General features: G+C 43.1%; 1 protein-coding gene across 1 annotated transcript in view; it reads right to left on the bottom strand.

Moving 5' to 3' along the window:
* Positions 1 to 21,669, bottom strand: part of KCNK10 (potassium two pore domain channel subfamily K member 10) — a 127,463-nt gene that overhangs the window by 25,169 nt on the left and 80,625 nt on the right. Inside the window, exons 3-4 of the mRNA XM_072963550.1 lie at positions 19,083 to 19,200; positions 9,033 to 9,193 (exon numbers count right to left, since the gene is read on the bottom strand). Of these exons, the coding sequence (XP_072819651.1) occupies positions 9,033 to 9,193; positions 19,083 to 19,200 (279 nt within the window). The remainder of the gene's footprint in view (positions 1 to 9,032; positions 9,194 to 19,082; positions 19,201 to 21,669) is intronic.

Below are 21,669 nucleotides of genomic sequence, written 5' to 3' on the forward strand. Positions count from 1 at the left end.
GTCTACCTGGCAACGCCCCTGGTGGAGGTAAGCACAAATCAGTCAGGCGTCAGGACCATACAAGCTCCTCTTTTACAAGCTCGCCTTCACAGTTGTCACACAGAAGGCACAAGTAAGGCAGCATTTAAGGCCTCGGTTACTCTCCAGGAGAAGAGAACACCGAGAAAGAGATGTTTGCCAATAAGGAGCCAGATTAAGGAAATAGAGCAGAAGCAAAGAGAAGAATCCGAGGCAATGGTCCAATTCAAAGTATCGATAGATGAGATTGAGCTGGAAGAGTAAAACCATTTGACAGCAGATGAACACAGGGCCAATATAGCATTTTCTCAGCTGGTCAACTTTATCTGTGCCCAGTCTTATCAAACCTTTCCTCAAGACTCTTCTGAACCATTGTAAGCTATCCCTAGCTTACGAGAGAAAGAAGGAAGGAAGGATAGTGGGAAAACGAAGTCCACGTGTGCACCCTGGGGCAGGGAGATCTACTTTGGAATCTTTGCTGTCACTTATGGGCTAGATGACCTTGGACAGTCCACAGAACCAGTCCAAGCATTCCAATCTCATAAAGTTAGGGAGGTTCTTTGAGAGGGTTGTTGTACAGCTCACTCTTAGTAAAACCCACAACCCGGTGTCTGGCAAATAACTAATTCTTAAAACAGATAAGCAATTTATCTCTAGACTTCTGTAGTATTCACTCTGCCTCAACCAAATCCCATTGGACAGATGATAAACCCAAGTCTTCCTACAGAGGTGCCCTACATACAGAGGTTTACAAGTGACCGCCCCCCCCAAAGCAACAGTCAGAGTCCCAGAAGCTACCTGCGATCAAAGCTTGCCAGAGAGAAAAAGAGAGGCTCTGTTAAAGGTACTTTTAAAATATTCAAACAGTAAACACTATGCAGGCAGTATTTTAAGCAGTTATACTTCAGGCTGAAATGATCACTTTGCTGTTTATAGGATGTAATGAGGATGCATTTTAAAGGCCATTAGAACCTCCTGTAGTGATCTCAGATGGCAACAGGAAACACCAGAGGGACACTGGCCAGTTATCAAAGATAAGCCAAGAAAGAGGGAGCATCGTCCACTAAATTAGTCCCTGGTGGGTCAGCCACGGACAGTGCTGAGACGATCTGCTTGCTAAAGAATAACAGAACCAACCTGCATATATCATCAGAATCAGGTCCCCAGGCGATGAGAAATGATCTTATTCCCCAAATATAAAATGTCCAAAGTCCTCTCTATGGACGCATCTGAGAGAAGAGAATTCTGAGTGGGAATGGCACCGACACTGAAGAGCTGGACAAGACACCAGAGCTCATGTGGAAGGAAGGTTCAGCCAGGGGACCAGGACATGCCCCTTGGGACCTGTGAGGCAGTTGGTCCCTTACCTCCCAGCAGAGTCACGGTTCTCAACTGGGACGATTTTTGCCCTCGAGGGGACATTTAATAACCTCTGGAGACGTTTTTTTGGCTGTCATACCTGGGGGCACTGATGGTAACCAGCAGCTAGTGAATGGAGGCCAGGGATGCTGCTAAACACCCTACAAGGCACAGAGCGGGTCCCAGGACAAATTATCCAGCCCAGAACTTCCCTAGTGCTGAGGCTGAGCAAGCCTGCATCTGAGGGAGGGAAAGAAGAAGGGACCATCACGGACAAACTGTGTCCTGGCCGTCATTAAGTGATGCCGTGCAGTCTGTTCTGTGGATGTCACTTACATAGTTTGTCCCCAGTGCACATCTGGGACAATATCCTTAAATTAATTAATCCAGGACAGACCTGGTTGAGAAAGTTTTAAAAATATCTGCCTTTTTTGCATTTTAAAACAATTACTTCCTACCCTCTTCTAGCCCCTTAGGGAAAGTTAGAAAGCAGTTGTTCACATTAAAACCAGGTCTTCTCTCCAATCCAAATAAAATCACATTATCCATGTAATATTAGTCCTATTGGTTTATTTCTCAGGAATGTTTCATACGATATGTGCTAGTGTGGGCGTGTCATAGACACACACACACACACACACACACACACTCACACACACAAGCCCTTGGGCACTCTCAGCCCATCACCTAGCCCTCCCCCACCCCCGGCTACTTAAGCAAGATGCTGGTGTGCGTGAGTGGTCCCCCAGTGAACTTCTCCACTAATAACGGGAATTAAAAATTATAGTTGAACCCACAGAGATGAAAATAACACCCAGTTTCCAAAAGAGGGGCTTTTATCCCCTTGAAATAATAATTTTGTTAACCCTACTGCTGCTGGGAGCTAGCTCACAGACACCCTATGAGAAACAGAAGACTCCTGCCAAGGGTGTTCTTCCCAGTCTTTCCTTGACTCAGGCCAGGCGCGTGGCAGAGGCCTCCAGGAGTCCGTGGCTTCCACCACCAGCCCCTTCCTGCATCCATAGTGACTGATAAGCCCACTAACTGAACATCATTACCAGACTGAGATTGTCATCACCCTGTCTTAAGCATTTGGCTGATGCTAAAGTCCCCAAGCGATCACAGCACCGAGAAGCCTAGGGTAACGTGTTATTTGTCAGCTACACCCAGGCTCCTTGGGCTCCAGACGCAAATCAGCATTTCTGCTGTATCCTTGAGGGTAAAGGCCAAAGAGGAAAAAGAGTGCCACTTGGTTTTAGAGGTAATTTCAGAAAGCCTGCTAATCAGCCAGATAAAAAGAGGCAGCTGCTTCCTACCAGGGGCCAAAGTCCAGGTCAGGGCAAGAAAGTGAGACCCAGTCCCAAATCTGACCAGTTTTCCTACAGTATCCTATCAAGGGACAGGGGGCCTGGCCCAGCAAAGGCACCAGCCCACAGCAGGGGAAGGAGAGGCTGCCCACTTCCAAAATCTGCTTAGAACCCGAGATCAGCCCTGCTTAATCCCAAGTAATCACCCTTTCTTGATAACTGCACAGATTTCCCACTGGAAACCTGGGAAGAATTATTTTTATTTTATGTTACATAAATACTTATAAATCATCCCAAGTCCAGGCTAGGCCCTCCACTCAGCGTTAAGTCCCTTAACAAATCACGGGCTCCATTTTTGCTGGATGCGAGATGAGTTTCACTAGAGTAGCGGTCCTCAGAGTGACCTGTGGGCCAGCAGTGTCTGAATCCCAGGGATGCTTGTCATCCGAGAGTGGGGCCAACGGGAGGCCCAGGGAACACACACATGACTTTACAGGTGCCCACCAACTTCCCCTCCCCTCCCTTTCCTGGAGGTCAAACACTGCATTCCAGGCCCTCTTTGCAGGTGGCTGAGGCAGTGTGACTAGCTCAGGCCAGCCGGCTGTGACCGGAGGCCAGAGTTCTGAAGAGCCATACCTGGCTCTCCTCCACTAAAACACCCTGAAGGCTGGCGAGTTGCCCAGGCAGCAGCAGACCTAGCGGGGGTGGGAGTAAGCTGGTGTTGTTAGTAACCACCACGCAAGTTAGCCTCCTCTGACTGAGTCAAGGAACCCAAAGGCCACCAGATTTACGCAAGCAGGAGGGAGGGCAGCGTCACTGAGTGGTCTGTGTGGTGGCAATTGGCTGACAGCTGTGGCAGATGCTGTCATTTGTGACCCCAACTTCTTCTTTGCTACCAGAATTCTAAGTTGTTTGTTCATCACAGCAATGTGGGCAGCCCCCAGGGGACGAAACATGATTCCTTCGTGCCTGGGGGGTTCTGAAACTTTAGCAGGCATCAGAATCACCTGGAAAGCTTGGTAGACACGAATTGCTGGGCCCCAATTTCTCCAAGAATTTCCATTTCTAGCAAGTTCCCAGAGGACGCTGATGTGGCTGGTCCAGGGACTACACGTTGAGAACCACTGGGCTAGGTCGAGCCACCCCACTCTCCTTTGTCGCATATTCACTTTCCTAACCTCCCTCGCAGGTCATAAGAGCCAGTTCTGGTCGATGAGACAGAAGAGGAAGTCTGCAGGGTAACTCCTGGGGAAAACTTTTCTCCCATAAAAGGAGACCTTTTTGTCCTGCTTTAAATGAGGTTGAGCGATCAGAGAAAGACAAGTACAGTATGAGATCACTTATCTGCGGAATCTAAAAAATACAACCAACTAGTGAAATAACAAAAACGAAACAGACTCACAGATATAGAGAACAAACAGTGGGGAGACGGAGGAGGGGAGGGGCAAGATAGGAGTAGAGGATTAAGAGGTACCAACTGCCATGTGTAAAATAAGCTCCAAGGACATATTGCACAACACAGGGAAGAGATCCCATGTTTTGTAACAACTCTAAGTGGAGTAGAACCTTTAAAAATTGTGAATCACTATACTGTGCACCTGCAACTTATATGACATTATACATCAACTATATCTCAATAAAAATAAATAAATACATAAATAAATAAATACAATTTTTCAAAATGTGGTTGAGTGAAAACAAGCCATTTGGTCCTGAGACAGTCATCTTTCAAACCACATGATGACAAGCCTGAGCAGGAAAAGCTAACGTGTCAAGGAAAGCAGAGCAGAAAAAGAACAAACCTGGGTCTATGTGTATGATACTGTGATTGAGAATAAGAAATATGTATTTGGTCCTGGTCCATTCCTGGCACAGGGCTCCCAAAGCCTTTGGAATTTCCTGTGATGAGAGCCATGAAGGTGTCTTTTGTTATGCCAATGAGGTAAATTTGGGCTCACCTAAGGATGGGGGCTGGTTGCCAGGGAAACCAGCCAGGAATAGAGGGTTGGAATTTTCAGTTCCACCCCCACCCCATCCCATCCCACCCTCAAACCCCAATTTCCAGGGAGCGGAGAGGGGTTAGGAGTTGACTCAATCACCAATGGACAGTGATTGAATCAACCATGCCCATGTAATGAAGCCCCCATAAAAACCCAACAGGGAGGGGACTCATAGAGCTTCCAGGTTGGTGAACACTCCACATGTCACCACGCTAGGCCCCATCTTCCATGGGGACAGAAGCTCCACTGTTTTGGACCTCACCCTACATATTTCTTCATCTCACTTTTGGTTCATATCTTTAAATAGCCTTTGTGATAAACCAGTAATCTCGTGAGAAAACTGGTTTCCTTAGTTCTGTGAACTGCTCTAAGAAACTAACTGAGCCCAAGGAAGGTGTTGTGGGAACCTCTGATTTATCCTCGCTCATTAGAAGCACAGGTAGCCACCTGGACTTGCAACTGGCATCTAAGGTGGAAGGCAGGTTCGTGGAACTGAACCCTCAGCTGTGGGATCTGATGCTGTCTCCCGGTTGATGGTGTCAGAGTTGAACTGAACCGTAGGACACCCAGCTGGCATCAGAGAATTACTTGGTGGTGTGGGAAAGAATCTGCACTTTGAAAATGGCGCCAGAAACCTCAACTTGTCATTGGGAAACTGATGCACCAAACTTAAAACAACCTTCCTCCGGGCTTCTTGCTTTGCGAGAAACGTGTCCAATTCTTAACCCACTGTAAATCAGTCCTGGGGGCAATGTCCGCTTTCCTGGCCTCCTGTTCCCTGTGGAAGGACTCCAGCTAGCGTAACAACACTGTACGCCTCTCACCCCCACTGCTCAGCCGCACAGCGACTTACTGGTGGACTTGGCAGAAGGGACTGAGCTCCCTCAGCTCAGCCCCTTTCTTCTCTTGTTTGAAACCGTCTGTTGCAGAGCGGTGCACTCTGTTTTGCTCTCTGTGACGTAGCAAAGTCGGGGAGTTGACCCTGCCCTCCCTGAGAGGAGGCCTGTGCTACCAATGACCAAGATGGTGTGGGAGGCAGATTTTCTAAAATGACCCAAGAAGATGCTCGACTCTCATCCCCAGGACCTGTGATATGATGTCTGATCACTCCAGTGACTCTCTTCTGTTCTGTTCACAGTTGACCTGAAAACAGGGAGATTATCCACGTGGGCCTGAGCTAATCACACGAGTCCTTAAAAGCTTGATACTGTCTTCAGCTGATGGAGAGGGGAAGTCAGAGAGATGCAGGAAGGATTCCATGCTGGCTTTGAAGGTGAAGATGCCCTGTGCCAAGGAAAGCAGGCAACCTCGCGAAGGTGAGAATGGCCCCCACCCGGCAGCCAGAGAGGAAATGGGACTCTCAGTCCTACAACCACAGGGGACTATTCTTTGCCAAGATCTGAATGGCTGTAGAAATAGGTCCTTCCCCAGATCCAGAGCCCAGCCTGGCCGACACCTTGATTTTAGCCTTGTGTTATCCTGATCATGAAACTGTCGCCAAGCCTGCCCAGACTTCTTACCTACACAACTGACACATAATACACCAGTGTGGTTTTAAGCATCTACATTTGAATTAATTTGTTACATCAGATAGAAAGCTAATACAGCAGGGAAATCCTTCTAATTCAGGGTGAAGTCGTCGGTAAGTCCCTCCTGTGTCAGAGCTGAAGCGACATGCTCTGACGAGCTTCTCAGCAATAAAGCTGACTGATGGCTGATCGGACTCTGGCGCCTACTTCTCAATTATTTCTGAACTTCAGAGGGAAAAAAAAAGTTTTCATTTATTATACCTCACAAAAACCTCAACAGTCAAGTATTTAAGAATGCCAAAAGCACTCTTAATTAATACACTGATTCCCAGCAATTCTTTAAAATGAGGCTCAAAAAAATGAAAGATTAAAAAAAATAAACAAAATGAGGCTCAGATCTGGAATTCAAAAGAAGAACCCAAATCACGTCACCTCATGTGTGTAATTGAGAAGCTTATTAAAATGTATATTTTATCTTTACCCCGCCAAAAATCCCCTCTTCCCGAGAGTTGAGAGAAAACACACCAGATGAAGGAAAAGGCTTAATCATTGAGCAAGCAGGTGAAAAAAAAAAAGAACCTTCTCATGGGAACTAAAAGTTCACACCCCCAGTCTTTGTTGGTTTATACAATTTTCAGTTCTCAAATAATCACCTAAGAGTAACTGGCCTTTTAGATATAGTTCATGTGAATAGCAAAGAGCTTTGAGATTTTCTACCAAAATGACACATAGCAAGCAAACTACTGCAGAATCCATTGTCCATGTATTCAGGAAGTGTGCTCAGAATTGTTCTGGAGCGCAGACATCCCTTCCAACAGCACCCTCCAACATTCTGCACATACAAGCATCGTGTGCTGCCAATTTGATAATATCCTGCCGGCTCCTTCCTGAAGGACTCCCAGTCTTTGATGGCTCTGCAAGGAAGTGAGGGGACCATCAGCAGAAAAATGAAACATGAGATATTGAAGGCTTTGTCTCGGAGTCCTGTGAATCATCCACTGGAGAGGCCAGAACAGTCCTTTCTACCTGCAGTCAGAAATTCATTAGGGGAACGAAGTCCCCAAATTTGGTAGAAGATACAAAATGATTGCAACCTCTTCCCTCAGCTAAACTACCATAACTGAAATTTTATTTTTGCTGAAGGGGGATTTCAAAAGCTTTTAGTCTAATCCTTTCTTTCCACAAATAAACTCAGATCTAGAGAAGCTATAGAAAAATAAAAATGCCAGATCAGTCATTTCTCCATTTGAATCCTATTCTTCTGAGTGTTCAATCCGCCAGATTCATTTTTCTCTAAGTTAGAAGCCATGAGGCCATGGCTAAAAGGGGACCTCTGAGAATTCCAAAACAACTCTTGGAGACAGAGTTGCCGTGTCTAGTTTAGGGAGACCTGAGCATCTGAGAAGCAGAGACTCTGAGCACTGACGGTTTCCATGGTGACCACGGAGCCCAGGTGCATCGGGGTAAAGGTTGTGGGACATTCCAGGAAAACCAGCATGCCACCAAGCAACTCACGAAATTTGAGTGGGTAGCTAGCCTGCCATCAAGTGCTTCTTTCAGAAGACAGACGCAGAGCAGCACTGAACTCTGCGTCTGGCCCTGTGCCCAGCTCTTTTCTGTACATTATTTCATTTAATCATTACCAAGACCTTTTAAAGTCAATTTGAATTCCATCCCCTTTTGCCAATGAGTAAACTGAGGCAGCTCAGCCAAGAGAACTGAGCTTATAGAAGGTGATTCTCAGCCAGATCTGGTGCTTTATTCCTTCACTTCACTCTAATAGAATTTCTGAAACTGCTCGACAGGCGAGCCCCCTTGCATTCTTCTAAATAGAGCTTTATGTCATGATTTCTTGTCTCAGAGGGGGAAACAAGTACAGCCTTAGAACTTAACCACTGATCGCTAGGTTCTGAAAAAGATCTCAAATTGTCATTTTTAAATATAAGGCCATCATAAGAAATAATTCCCTGAAGAAGGCTTGAAAGACATGAGAATTAGGTCAACAATGAGAAAGAGAACAGAAACGACCTTACACCTAAGCAAGACTAGTGTTCTGTTAAATGGGCGTGAGCTAACGGGTAATGGGAACTCCAGACCAGTCACACAGACTCCACGTGCCTGTCACTGATGCCAGGAACACCATCTTGAGTAAATAAATTCCTTGAGTTGAGACATTTGTCCCTTGTTTAAAGGCAAGTATTCTCAAGAGAAAAGACTCGCTAAGACAATAGCAATCATCAACACCATAGTATGAATGAGTATATTAGTGTACTACTGCTGAGGGAGAACTCAGCAGTGGAAGGAGAGAGAGGGTGAGGCCATGAGGAGACAGACATGAAGCACAAAGCAATGCCTGGAAAACCTAGGCTTCTGGAAGAGGTTTTAGAAGCCAGGATCAGCCTGAAGACACTGCTTGGAAATAAAATGGAGTGAAGCAGTTCCAGGAAAAAATGGGTTGATTTATAATTCTCTACTTTATTGCAAACACACTAAGGAGTCGATCTTCTATCTTAAATAAGAAACTGCATATGCCTCACCACTTCAGAAAATCTGTGTTGGCAAATCCATACTTAACCCCCTCGTGGTATGATTCCACGAAAACTAACCATTCTAAAGAAGGAAATTACTCACAAGAAGGCAGTTTAGGCACACTACTATGGACTACCATTGGCCAAGATAAAAAATACAACCGTAACACTTAAACTATTCCATTAGACGTGACAATGACGTAATAATACCCTGGTAATTCCTTCCGGATCCTATCAGGCTAAAGCCAAATGGATCACAAAGGTTAGAGCTTAAACAGATGCAGTACTCACTCGAAAGACCTTCTCCACTCTTGCAATGCTTTTCCCAAAGATGGTTCCAAGTTGGTCTCCAATTCCAGCCAATAAGAAACCAAAGAGTGGAATTCCAAAGATGGCATATAAAATACAAAAGATTTTGCCTCCTTCAGTGCTTGGAGCAATATTCCCATACCCTGGTGAGAAATGTTAAAAAGAGAGAGGGAGAGTGGTGAGGCAGCAGAGAAATGAGAAGACTGAACCAAAGAATCCACAGACCTCTTAAAGGGTCTCTCCATCCCCCCGACCTCATGAGTTTCAGGGAGAACTTCATTTCAAAGGCCGTATAAAATTCAGAACATTGTTCCACTGCTTCTTATCATTCTCTCCCTATAAATAGTTTCAAAGGCATCCACATTTCCAGGATCTTAATGTTTTTAGTTAGATGACATTTTAGGAAATTTATGTCACCCAGAATCGCATTTCTGATAGAAAATGGTGCCATCCAGTTCAGAAACAGCAAACATCTTGGACATGTCTGGTTAAGGGACCCCAAATACCCTAAGAACGGGTCACTGGTTTTTTTTTTTAGATTTGAAAAGAGCTTCTCCTTTACAGCCTCATCCCATGGGCATCCCCTCCACCTGACAGACTGTGGTTGTCTTCAGCATTTGCCTTCTTGGGGTGATGAGTGCCCCGCATTAAGGAGGATGTGTGGTCAAGTACAAACTGAGATGGGATCCATGCATCATACAGCCCTGCCCTGGAGCACCTGAAAACAGTAAAGAGCGGGGGAGAGAAGCATTTGTGCCTCTTTTCACACTGACAGTGACGTTCAGCGCTGCGTGGTTTTCTTTTATTCTTTACTAGGAAACGCCACATCATCTGAGTCCCATCCCTCCTCCCACCCACTTCTTGCACCAAGGGTCACCAGGTGCTAAATAAATGTTTGTTGGTGGAATGGATGTTTAACTACAAAAGAATCCTTTTATAGCCAGATCTATTAATATGTTATTTCAAATAGTGCTTTGAAAACACCCACATCTGCATTCTCAAGAGTTCTGCAATCACGTAAGCAACTTGCGTCTAGTGAGGACTTGGCTCACTCTGTGTGATGGGCCTAAAGAAAGTAGTGCTGGGAGAAAAAGGCTTATAGCATTAGCACAAATTACAGAGATGAGACTCTAAATTACTCATTATGCACTTTCACACCCGTCAGTGCTGCAGTGCTGCGCTAAGTCTAGATATCACCTAACTATTCTCCCATACACGGCAACTCAAGTGGAGCCCATTTCTAAATCCACGCAGTTGGTGAGTTATTGGGCTCGTGGCCATTGGCGTGTTGGGGATGCAACACAGTAAAGATAATGTTGATGGTTGTCCATCATTCATCTTCCTTTGGGTCTGGAGAACTCACTGCTTTCTGCCTTTGGGCAATGAGTCACCTGATTATTTTCCTTTTCAATTTTCCAGTCAGAATCATTCAAATCTCTTATCACAAATTATCTAAATTATAGCTTCCATTTCTTAAATGACTGTTCAGGCAAGCCTTCCTAATCTTGCATTTCTTTTACTCACCATGATTTTTATTTAATTGTGAAAAGAAAAAAAAAAAAAGAAACGAAAGGCTCTCAGAATTTTTTCAGGTGTTTTCAGGAACTTGGACAAAATCATTTTTTAAGCATTTCCCTCTAGAATAATCCGATTTACATTAACATAGTCCTATTGGAAAAGGAATAAATGTGCCTATACACAGGGTTATGGTGACTCTTGGAAATATGCTGGCAACTTGTGGAAACATTTATGACTTTTGCTTGACTGTCTCCTAACTGCCTAATTACTGTCAAAGGATATAGGTTTTCTTTTAGTCTGAATATCTCAGAAACACACTGCAGACACAGGCAAACAAAGTGAGGCTTCAAACCTCCTGAATAGGCATCTTATTAGCCTGAACAAGGGCCGCACCCTTTCCTCCAGCTTCTAGAGAGGATCTGCCCTGCCACCTGGGGAAGGACTGTGCTCAGGGAACGTTCCAGTGCCATGCAAGGAGCACGAGAGGGAAGTGAGAGGCTGCGGCTCCAATCCAGCCCTACCTCCTTTGACCCTGTTGTCCTTGGACTCACAAACCCTCTCCAAATCCCAGTGCGGAGGGGTTCAGGGGAGACATGGGGAAAATCATGAACGGTAAAGCACTGTACCAATGCAAGTGATATTACAGTCGGCTCCTTATTGCGTCAGTGTTTCACAGGCTAAAACACTATAGTAAAATGAGAGCAGAGTTCTCGGGTAAGGGCGTTAGCGAAGTGACATTCAAAGATGTCTTTAAATACATTTAAGGCCATCACATCATATCAGACATAAAGGAACTGCCATTTTGGAGTAATGCTGTTTTGTGCATGGGTGTGTGTGTGTGTGTGTATGTGTGTATGTGTTGTGTTTCCTACCTCTGATGAACTACATGGAGAGACTGTTTTCCAGTTTGACCCTCAACTCTTACTCTGAGAAAATTCCAGAAGTTACATTTTGGAGCTTTGCTCTGAGGCACCAGGAAAAACACACTCCTGGATTCTTGCCTCCAGTGGTACTGGGGCTGTTAGACTTCCCCGCCCATCCTTGCAGAAGGCTTGGTCGAACTTTGAAGTGAGGTGTAACAGTTGTATGTGGCTCTAGAAGCAGAGATGCGGGGACCCCTGCTCTGCTCCTTCCACTTACTAATCCCTCAGGTCCTGGGCCATTTGCCCTTCTGCCTCGCTTTCCTTGTCTGGATGGCGGGGCTGTGAGTAGCAGCCACCTGAGAGCTTAAAGAGCTACGGTGAAGCCTGAGTAACCCGTGGAGATTAAACACATATGAAGCATGACGCAGAGTAGGCACTCGGTCAGTGTCAGCAATTACCACCCTGCCCCGGGTTTCCTGTGGGAAGGAATCACTCCAGAGCAATATGTCTCCAGGAAAGCTGAGCCCCGAGAGAAAACAGATGGCTGGTTCCTATTTTCCTTCTAGGAAACAGTGGAGTTTCCTCCACTGTCCTCTCACAACACCAGGACCAGGCTGGGCCGGCTCAGTGGCGCAGGTGGGCCCCCAGCTGGAGTTGGGGTGTGAGTATCCCAGGGGCAGCAGAGGCCCCAGAGGGAGACGGGGTCTGTCAGGCAGAACTAGCCCAGAATATGAGAACTGCATTTCTCAAAGCGGAGGTCCCGAGAGCTCCTCCACCAGCGGGCTTCTGGTGACTTTTGGCAGGAGATGACCAGCCCGGCAAGAACATTCTGCTGTGAACGATAAGGGACCAAGGCAGCGCTTAGCTCCGGTCACCCCTGGCTAGAAAACAGCCCTGCCCTTTCAGAAGAGAAAGCTGCCGTTTAAAGAGGACTCAGCCCTGAGCAGCGCATGTGGAACACTTCCATTTGCTATCTTCATGCCAAGGTCAAATCCTGGCCAAACCATGTGCTGTTCAGCTCTGGTATCTGGTTTAGAGTCTCTGTCCTCAAACCAGGCTGTCTGTGCATTTATGGGTGTGCTGTGGGCCCCATGCTTGGTCAGATGCTCTGCTGGTGCCATTTTGATGTTCTTAATCTTCTTTTTAGCAAGAGACTGCATTTCCATTTTGCACTGAGCCTCATGCCTTATGTGGCTGGTCCTGGTGAATAAAACTAGGCTCTGTGGCTTACTAACCTTGAGATATTAAACAAGTTACTTAACATCTCTGGGCCTCAGTCTTCTCATTGGTAAAATGGACACATAAGTGTCCCTCCCTCATGTGGTCAGTGTGAAACTGAGATAATGTATGTGGAGCAGAGTTCCTGGCACCGAGCAAGCATTCAGTCAGTGTTAGCCGCAATGACCGCTAATTTCCAAACCCATAGGCTAAGCAACCAATCCACGTGCTGGTTAAGTAGAAATAGTTGCCTCGGTACCATGGCAGGTACAATTCTTCATGGAGGCCACCAGGCAAGTAACATGGTCACTGGCTACCATCTGAGACCTGACCGGGGGCCCCATCTGATGTGGGTAGAGTCAGGTGACTGAATCCAAACCCGCCTCAAAGACAAAAATCTAACTGTGCTCCATAGTGGCTGGTAGGAGTGCAATCATTTGCAGTCCTTTCACAAGTGATGGTTTGTGGGCAAGAATCTGCACACATAGTATCATTCGTCCAGCTTAGAAAAACCAGTTGCTATCAGCAGAGTCAACAACTGAGGCTGGTGGGACTTTAACCCATCAGAATTCGTTACTGAGGGAAGGGACAGGGTGCAGGGTGACCTCGACAAAGACAGCAGGCTAGCCTTCCTCCTGGCATGGCCCCTGGTTTGGAGAAGAGCCTGAATGTAGTCTCTTCAGCCACACTCTGGTAGATCTTTCTGTCTATCTGAGCACAGGTAAAACCCTTGTTATCTCCAGACAAAAGGGGCCTCTGATACTGACCAGTATCACTGCTCTTCGGAAAAGACTATTATTCCTAAGCTCTCTCAATCCACGTTCTAAATAATGAACACATCTTTCGTGTCTCAATAGTACATAACCTCACGCGGCTCAGGAGAGTCTTTCTAGAAAGCAATCTGGCAAGGCTTTAAAAGGTCCAGACCCCTAGACACAGCAGTCCCTGGGGGATCTTTCCAAGGAAAGAACCAGAGGCAAAGATCACGGGTGCGTGCACAAAGATCTTTATCATGATGTTACACTACCACAAAAGCAAAAACCTCTTAAGCCTCCAACAACGTGTGGTTACAGCGTTGATAGTAGATCCAACAAGACTCCATCAAAGACTGTGTTTTTCAAAGAACCTCAGTAATACGGGGAAATGTTTACAGAGTCGTGTCGCACATTATAGGAACTCAAGCAGGCAGGCTAATGTTGGCGTATTCCACCAATAATGCAAAAGTTCCTCCGCTGCAGCTGCTCTACTGCGTGAGTCCTAAATAACAGGAAATTTCTCAGGAAGACGGGAAGAATTAGCAGGCTCTAAGTTCTCTTATAAACCTCACTACGACTTGTGATGAATGAATTTACCACTAAATAACTGAGGGGAGAAAAAACATTATTTCCTCACTCATTATTCTAGTTACTAACATTGTACTAATGTTTTTCTTCAGAAATCTCTAATTGTATGACTTTCTAAAGAGCCTCCACCTGGAGTTAAAATTTAGCCAGCTAAATGGTGTTCAACTCATGACACGTTATTTTTCAATTAAGACAGAGCGTGAGAGAGAAAATTGCACTTTTTCTTTGAATAGAAGAGGATCCAATCTCTAACACTAAAACTGAGCCACGATGCTGAATTGGACTTGGGGTTTGGGTTGGGTTTTGTTTTTGTTTTTGTTTTTGCTTGTTTTTGTTTTGTGTTTGTTTTGTAGTAGTTTCCTGTTCAGCCTCCACCTGCCTTCAGATTTTGGGAAAGGTCCCCATTCTGTGCCTCGATAAGACACAGTGTCCTGCCTCCCACTGTAGAGGCAACAGCTTCCCAGGTTGCCAGGACACCAGCACACGACCCCTGAGGCTCATCGAATAGGAAGGTATGTCTAAGACTTTAAACAAAGAAGCAAGTAGCCCAAAGGAGATGGGCAGCAGCAGTGGCCAGCAGGGTCAGGCACTGGCTAGGGAGGTCAGAGGACGCTTACTGGTTCTCTGTGATCTCTGATCCATAAGTGTGTATCAGTTAGGATTTTTCAGTCCTAGGCGAGAGAAAACCCAATGCAGACGCGCGTCGGTGAAAAAGGAAATGTATAGGCCCCAGAAATAGCAGGAGATTTAATATTTCTTTCTTAACTATCCATGGGTAGCTTCATCCCAAGCTCAAAGGATGTAAGCTGAACCCCAATTATCACCCCTCTTTTCATACTCTGCTTCTTTACTGTTAGCTGAATTCCCGGCAAATCAACCTACTGAGGGAAGAAAATGAATGGCAGGGTCCTGGGGAGCCTGGGCTTATGTTTTTCCAGATTTACCTCCAGTAAGAAAGAGAATTCACTTCCTCCAAATCTCAAGCAAAAGCCCAGGAAATGACTTGCTTATTGGCCTAGTCCAGATCTCACGTCCGTCTCTGAACACAGGACTGTGGCCATACACACACAAGATACTGGATTTCTTAGTTTAGACAAGGTGATTCTTCCCCTGAGGCCTGGGGGCCAAATACGGGAAAGAGTACCATTGGAAAATGGTTATTAGGACAAGAGTGAGTAAGTGAAAGGATGTCATTTGTACAAATTCAAAGATTCCAATGTAAGCATGCTTAAAAAGGCAGAAAATGTTATATATCAAATATATATATATATTCCTCCTTAGGCAGATGGAACCACCATTTCTCAGTTGCATAACGTCATGTGGGTCAATGAACACAGTTGTTCAATACACCAAGCCCTTGGGATCCTAACAAGTTAACACAACAAACCAGCAAACATCACAGTGTAGCTCTAGTGTTTTTCAATGCATCATACAGACCATTGATTTAGCCATTTTATAAAAATAAGAATATTAGAATTTTCTTTTTTCTGTCTTCTTTAATATACACTACTGTCTCATGGATCCAATACTGGGTACTGGAGTACATTTTCCAAAGTGTACTTCTTGAAGTCGCCTAGACTCTCTCAATTTTAATTATTTTACTGTAAATCCCCCTAAAGCATATGACACATTTCCCCATCTCAGTAACCAGACCGTTGAACACCATTTAACCTGACACTGGTCGTCTCTGATCTACTGCAGTGATGCTCTCAGGTGATGCTGAGGTGCATAGCACTTTTTGCCCTTTTATCAAACGGTGTCACGTCACCCTGCTTCCTTTGTTGGGTGCTGTGGGATTGAGGACTAATATGACCTAATCCTGTCTGGAGTGTAAGCCGCAGACTCACTAGTGTAACACAGACCTCTAATACTTGTAATAATTGATCTTAACATATTCACAGATTTGCAAGTATGAACCTAGTACATTATATAATTAGATTAAGAGGCTTTCTAAAAAAACAATGACAACCCCCTTTTATTCCAAATTTTCTTATAACTTTTTATAAGTTAATTTAAACTTTCTCATAACTTTCTTGATTGTATCAATATAGAAAGAACACAGGTCCTAAAGATTATGTCTATAACCAAAAACAAAAACCTGTGCCTCTAAAACAACCCTTAGCTTCTGAAACATGCACCAGTAGGAAATCAATCATCAAATATGTGCATCCCCCCCTAAAAAAGGCATACTGTCTAAAATCCACTTAATGTGTGGTTATGAAAAGTAGGGAGAGGAAAAGGCCTCCCATAGCTGGGCCTCAGAGAACAAAAGATGAGGGATTTCCTCCCAAAGAATATAAACAATTGTTAATGAAGGAATCCTCCTACTTAGAGTGCATAAAGGCCTCCCACTGTCTGTCCATCTTTACTATGAACTGGTGACTGCTGTGTGTCTCCATTCTTCTGAACGAGAATTTTTATTGTAGTTTGACTTCACTACTGTATGGAGCAGATAACTCTCAAACTCATTTTCAGCAGAGCTGGGAGAGGTATTTAATCTATGGATTCCAACATAAATGTCAGGATTACCAAAAGAAGCTGAGATTAGACAGAAGCAACATGGGAAAAAATAAAAAGCAGCAGCACAGAGAATGATGAAAGGGCCCATCAGTGGCAAATCTCCAAAAGTTCTAGCAAAAATCCAATTAATGAAAGTGAAGGTTTCACCTTGCACATCAAAAGAGATACTCCTGTTTGCACCAAGGGTAGAATATAGGGTGAAGAGATAGCAGAAGAAGACTCCCTGAGCTTGATCTGGTCCAGAAAAACAGAAGCAGAACTACACAGAGAATAACACAGATGGGCCATATTTTCAGGAAGCACTCTGTTTCTTTGGCAGCAGGAAAGAGGAGACTCTTGGGATGTGCCTGAAAGATTACCTGTTCTTCCTGCTCTCCTCTCCCCAGCCCTACAGGAACATTCAGCAGATAGCTGATCCAGAAATATCCAGTTTGTTTGGCATCATGTATTTTAAAAAGAAACTGACCCAGCATAAGTATAAAGCTTCCATTTTTAAAAAGTGTGAAAGAGCAGCAAAAGTTACCAGTGAATGAAAGACACTCAGCAGAAAAACACTGCCCCAACCAGACAAAAATTGTAAACAACTATGAAGTAATCACTGCTAAGAATCATCACAGAGAAACCACAAAGATACAAGAAATCAAGGAGGAAATAGTGAGATAACAAGTGTAGATGAAATGTGAGCTGAGCTAATGGAGTTCAGGAAAAAAAAAATAGGAAAGAAAAAAGTCCCCTAATGATCACAAAAATGAAAATAAAATTGGAAGAAGCACATGGCTGAGTAGGCACTGTGAAAAAAACACATACAAAACACAAGGAGAAGAAAAGATAAAATCAACAAATTAAAAACCAAATTTTAAGGGTTAGAAAGGAGTAAAAGAAAAATATTAGACACAGAAGATGGGCAAAGAAGTGATGATAGATGTATAATTGGAATTCCCAAAGATCACAATCAAAACTATACAGCAGAGAAAATGTTTAAAGATAACAATCAGGAAAGTTTTCCTGTAATAAAAGGGACAAAACCTGGTAGTATTATCAGATGAAAGATAAAGACATAATCTTTTGAGCAGCTGAGCAAAAAGATCAAAGCACTTACAAATGGGGAAAAAATTGGGCTGGCATCAGGTTTTCCCATAGCAACAGCAACATAAACACTGAGAGAAAGTGGAGTAACACCAACAAGATCCTTAAAAAAGAACATGTTGGTCAAGGATTTCATTTCCATCCAACTGCCCTTCAAGTATAAGGCTACCATTTTGAACAACATGAGAACCCAGGGAATATGGCTCCCATGAGCCACTCTTAAGGCAACTACCTGAAGATGGTTTCAGTCAAGCAAGTGATGATGACGAAAACCATGACTAGAGATGAACACTGATGATATTTAATATAGAACTATGACTAAAACAGTTTCGAGTATCCAGGTAATAGAATAAAATGTAAAATATATACCCTGATGTTACAGAATGATACAGTAAGTAATCACTGATAGCGGAAGAGGAAAAGAAGTTGAGATGCTGAGTAAGTTCCCTGATTGCGTTGTATGAAATAGCTGAGAGCCAAGATTCTTTATTTGAAGTGGGCAGATCATCTAATTAGAAACATAAGCATATTTAACAATGTAAAAGCAAACATTAAAAGAATGGTGTCAGTGAAAATTGTGTGGTGGAGGGAGAGGAGATGTCATCACCCATAACAGGGAACTAACAGATACTGCTTAAAGAATAGAACACTAAGAGTATTAAGTATGATTATAATTATAAAATTAACCCTATGACAACAATACAAAACTCCTCAAATATTAGAAAAAAAGACACACACCAATACAAGACAAACATTGGTGCAGGGAAGAAGTAATCATAGATCATCTTATGATCAATTGTGAAGAGCATTTACCTAGCAAAATAATGTAAACATTCACTTTTGATCTAATTGAACTATCTTGGGAAGATGAGAGGACAGGAAGAGAGCCCTTCTACAGTGCGGCAAGGAAGAAGAAAGAGAATTAATTCCTCATCTTCCACAATGGGAAGTCAAGAAATCATCTCTAAAACAAAACTCAGAAAGTGCAATACAAGTGTGACTGGAAGACATGAAGTTGAGTATCAAAATAATCAAGGAGAAGAGATGAAAGCAGTTTCCCCAGGGGAGGTGAAAAAGTAGAAAGAAGGACAGAGATCATTGTTCTTCATAACAAACTTTGTAGAACAGTTTGGTCCTTTTATGTATAACTTTAATAAAAAGTAGTTTTTTAAGAAGGAATCTGAGCTTAACTGAGCATCTGAGTTCAACTGATCAATTCAGAGGTTGATCTTTTACTCTAACCTTTCAATGAGGTCCTTTCAAACTAAAGGTTCCCTGGTCTTTCATTTTGAAAAATGAAATCCTTCATCCTGCTTTGCCTTCTATTGAAAGCCACCACACAACTACTCCATTAATTTGACAATGTTTCATAAGCCTCCTTTGAACCTCCAGCCGCCATGTACTCTATGAGGACAAAGTATTGATTTTAGTGCCATTACTCAGGAGGGCCTGCAGAGGAAAGATTCTAGCAAATGGGGGGATACCTATGGTGGTGATGACAGTTCCAGCAAAGAAAAAGGCACTTCCAAGGTCCCAGTGACTGCTGTTGTTGGAAGAGTTTCCTATTGGACTTACTCCTGCATTGTCAGCATCAAGGGCATGCTGCAAAGAAAGTGAGAAAACAGAAGACTCAGTTAAAAAGTTCTTTAAAGAAAAGATTTCCTTACAAATACCACTCTTACAAATTCCACTTATATGTGGAATCTAAAATATGACACAAATGAACTTATTTACACAACAGAAACAGACTCACAGACATAGAAAACAAACTTATGATTACCAAAGGGGAAGCGGGGAAGGGATAAATTAAGACTTTGGGTTAGCAGATACAAACTACTGCATATAAAACAGATAAACAACAAAGCCCTACTGTATAGCACAGGGAAATATATTCAATATCCTGTCATAAACCATAATGGAGAAGAATATATATATATATATATATATATATATATATTCATATACATATTCATATACATATATACATATTCATATACATATACATATATATGTATAACTGAATCATTATGCTGTACACCAACTAATACAGCACTGTAAATCATCTACACTTCAATTTTAAATTTTTTTTAATTTAAAAAGATAAATTAAAAAGAAAAAGATTTTCTTGCCCAAGAACCAGCAATGATCTATAGAAGACTGGTTATGTGGATGAGTGTACAGTCATAAAGTAAAATACTGTTGTTAGAGAGAAGAGCACAGGCCCAAATGGCACCATTTCTGCTAAAGCCCATGGTAAAAAAAAAAAAAAAAAAAAAAAACCTGGACTTAATTAATACCTGACTTTACTGCAGTTTTGAAATGTAATCTTTTTAAAAAATATTTAGTCTTTTTTTAATTGAAATATAGTCAATTTACTATGTGTTAAGTTCTGGTGTACAGCACAGTGATTCAGTTTTTTATACATGTATATATATACACATACTCTCTTTTTCGTATTCTTTTCCATTAGAGGCTATTACAAGATACTGAATACAGTTCCCTGTGCTATATAGTAAGAACTTGCTGTTTATCTGTTTCAGGTGTAACAGTTAGTATCTGCAAATCCCAGACCCCAAATTTATCCCTTCCCCAGGAGTGGGATTGCTGGATCATATGGTAAATCTATTTGTATTTTTATAAGGAATCTTCGTACTGTTCTCCATAATGGCTGCACCAAACTACATTCCCGTCAACAGCGCAGAAGTGTTCCCTTTTCTCCGCACCCTCTCCAGCATTAAATATTTACTCTTTTCTTTCAGTAAACTATAGTTGATTTACAATACTGTGTCGGTTTCAGTTGTACCGCAAAGTGATTCACTTACTTCTTTCAGATTATATTCCATTATAGGTTATTACAAGATACTGAATGCAATCTCCTGTGCTATACAGTAAATCCTTGTGTTCATCTATTTTATGCATAGTAGTTTGTATGTGTTAATCCCATACTCCTGACTTGTTCCTTCTGCTCTTCCTCCTTCTCCTCTTTGGTAATCATAAGTTTGTTTTCAGTGTCTGTGAGTCTGTTTCTGTTTTGTATACAGATTCGTTTGTACAATTTTTAGATTCCACATATAAGTGATATTATGTAGTATTTGTCTTTCTCTGTCTGAGTTACTTTGCTAAATATAGTATCTTCTAGGTGCATCCAGAAATGTAATCTTAATCCAGCAGTCCAGCATTTTCTGGTCAGCACTAATGAGGTAATCTGTCTCATGGGCCCTGCTCCATTCCGCAGAGGAAGAAGAGGCAATCTGTGTGATAAAACCCCTGCTATTCCTTCCCCCACATCCTGACCTAAAAATAATCCTTTCCTCCCTTTTGCTGAAAACCTTCCATTTTGCACAGCCCCTCGGAGCACCCCTCCAGCAGCTGGATGAGATGCTGCCCGAGTCATAAACCATTGAATAAAGCCAATGAGATCTTTAAATCCACTCAGTTGAATTTTGTTTTTTAACACTATGTTTACTTAAGAAAATCAGAAGATTAGTTTTAAATGGGAAAAAACTAGATATATAGTATGTTGTCATTTATGTAAAACTTGCAGGCACAGAATTTATTGCAATCCTGGCACAGTTTACACGAAACGCATCCATCTTGTTGTGCACATACATAGAAAGATGCCTAAGAGGACTGGCACCCACAGTGGTCACTCCTGGAAGGCAGGACGTCCGTTCCTTTTCACTCTTCTCCTTTCTGTTTTGTTAGAATATTTTACACTGAGCTTGTTTCAGGAGTTAAGAGCTTGGGCTCCTGGTCACTGTCATGACTCTGCCCATCATTCACCTCAAAACCTTGGGCTAGTTATTATAACCTCTCTGAGCCCAGGCTCCCTCATTTGCAAACTGAGGATAATAATACCTTCCCCTACAGAGTTGTTGTGAGGATTGAATGAGATGACCTATGTGATGCACTTTGCCCAGCGCCAGCCCCGGGCCAGGGCTGAACAAGTAGTAGCCAAGTTCATGACTGTCATTTCAGTACATGGACACATGGACACACACACACACTGCTCCTTTTTAAAATAAATGACAGTGACTCCTCACTGGCTACTGGATTTGAAATTCCATACAC

This window comes from Vicugna pacos, chromosome 6 (genome assembly GCF_048564905.1).
Source record: "Vicugna pacos chromosome 6, VicPac4, whole genome shotgun sequence".
Classification (NCBI taxonomy): domain Eukaryota; kingdom Metazoa; phylum Chordata; class Mammalia; order Artiodactyla; family Camelidae; genus Vicugna; species Vicugna pacos.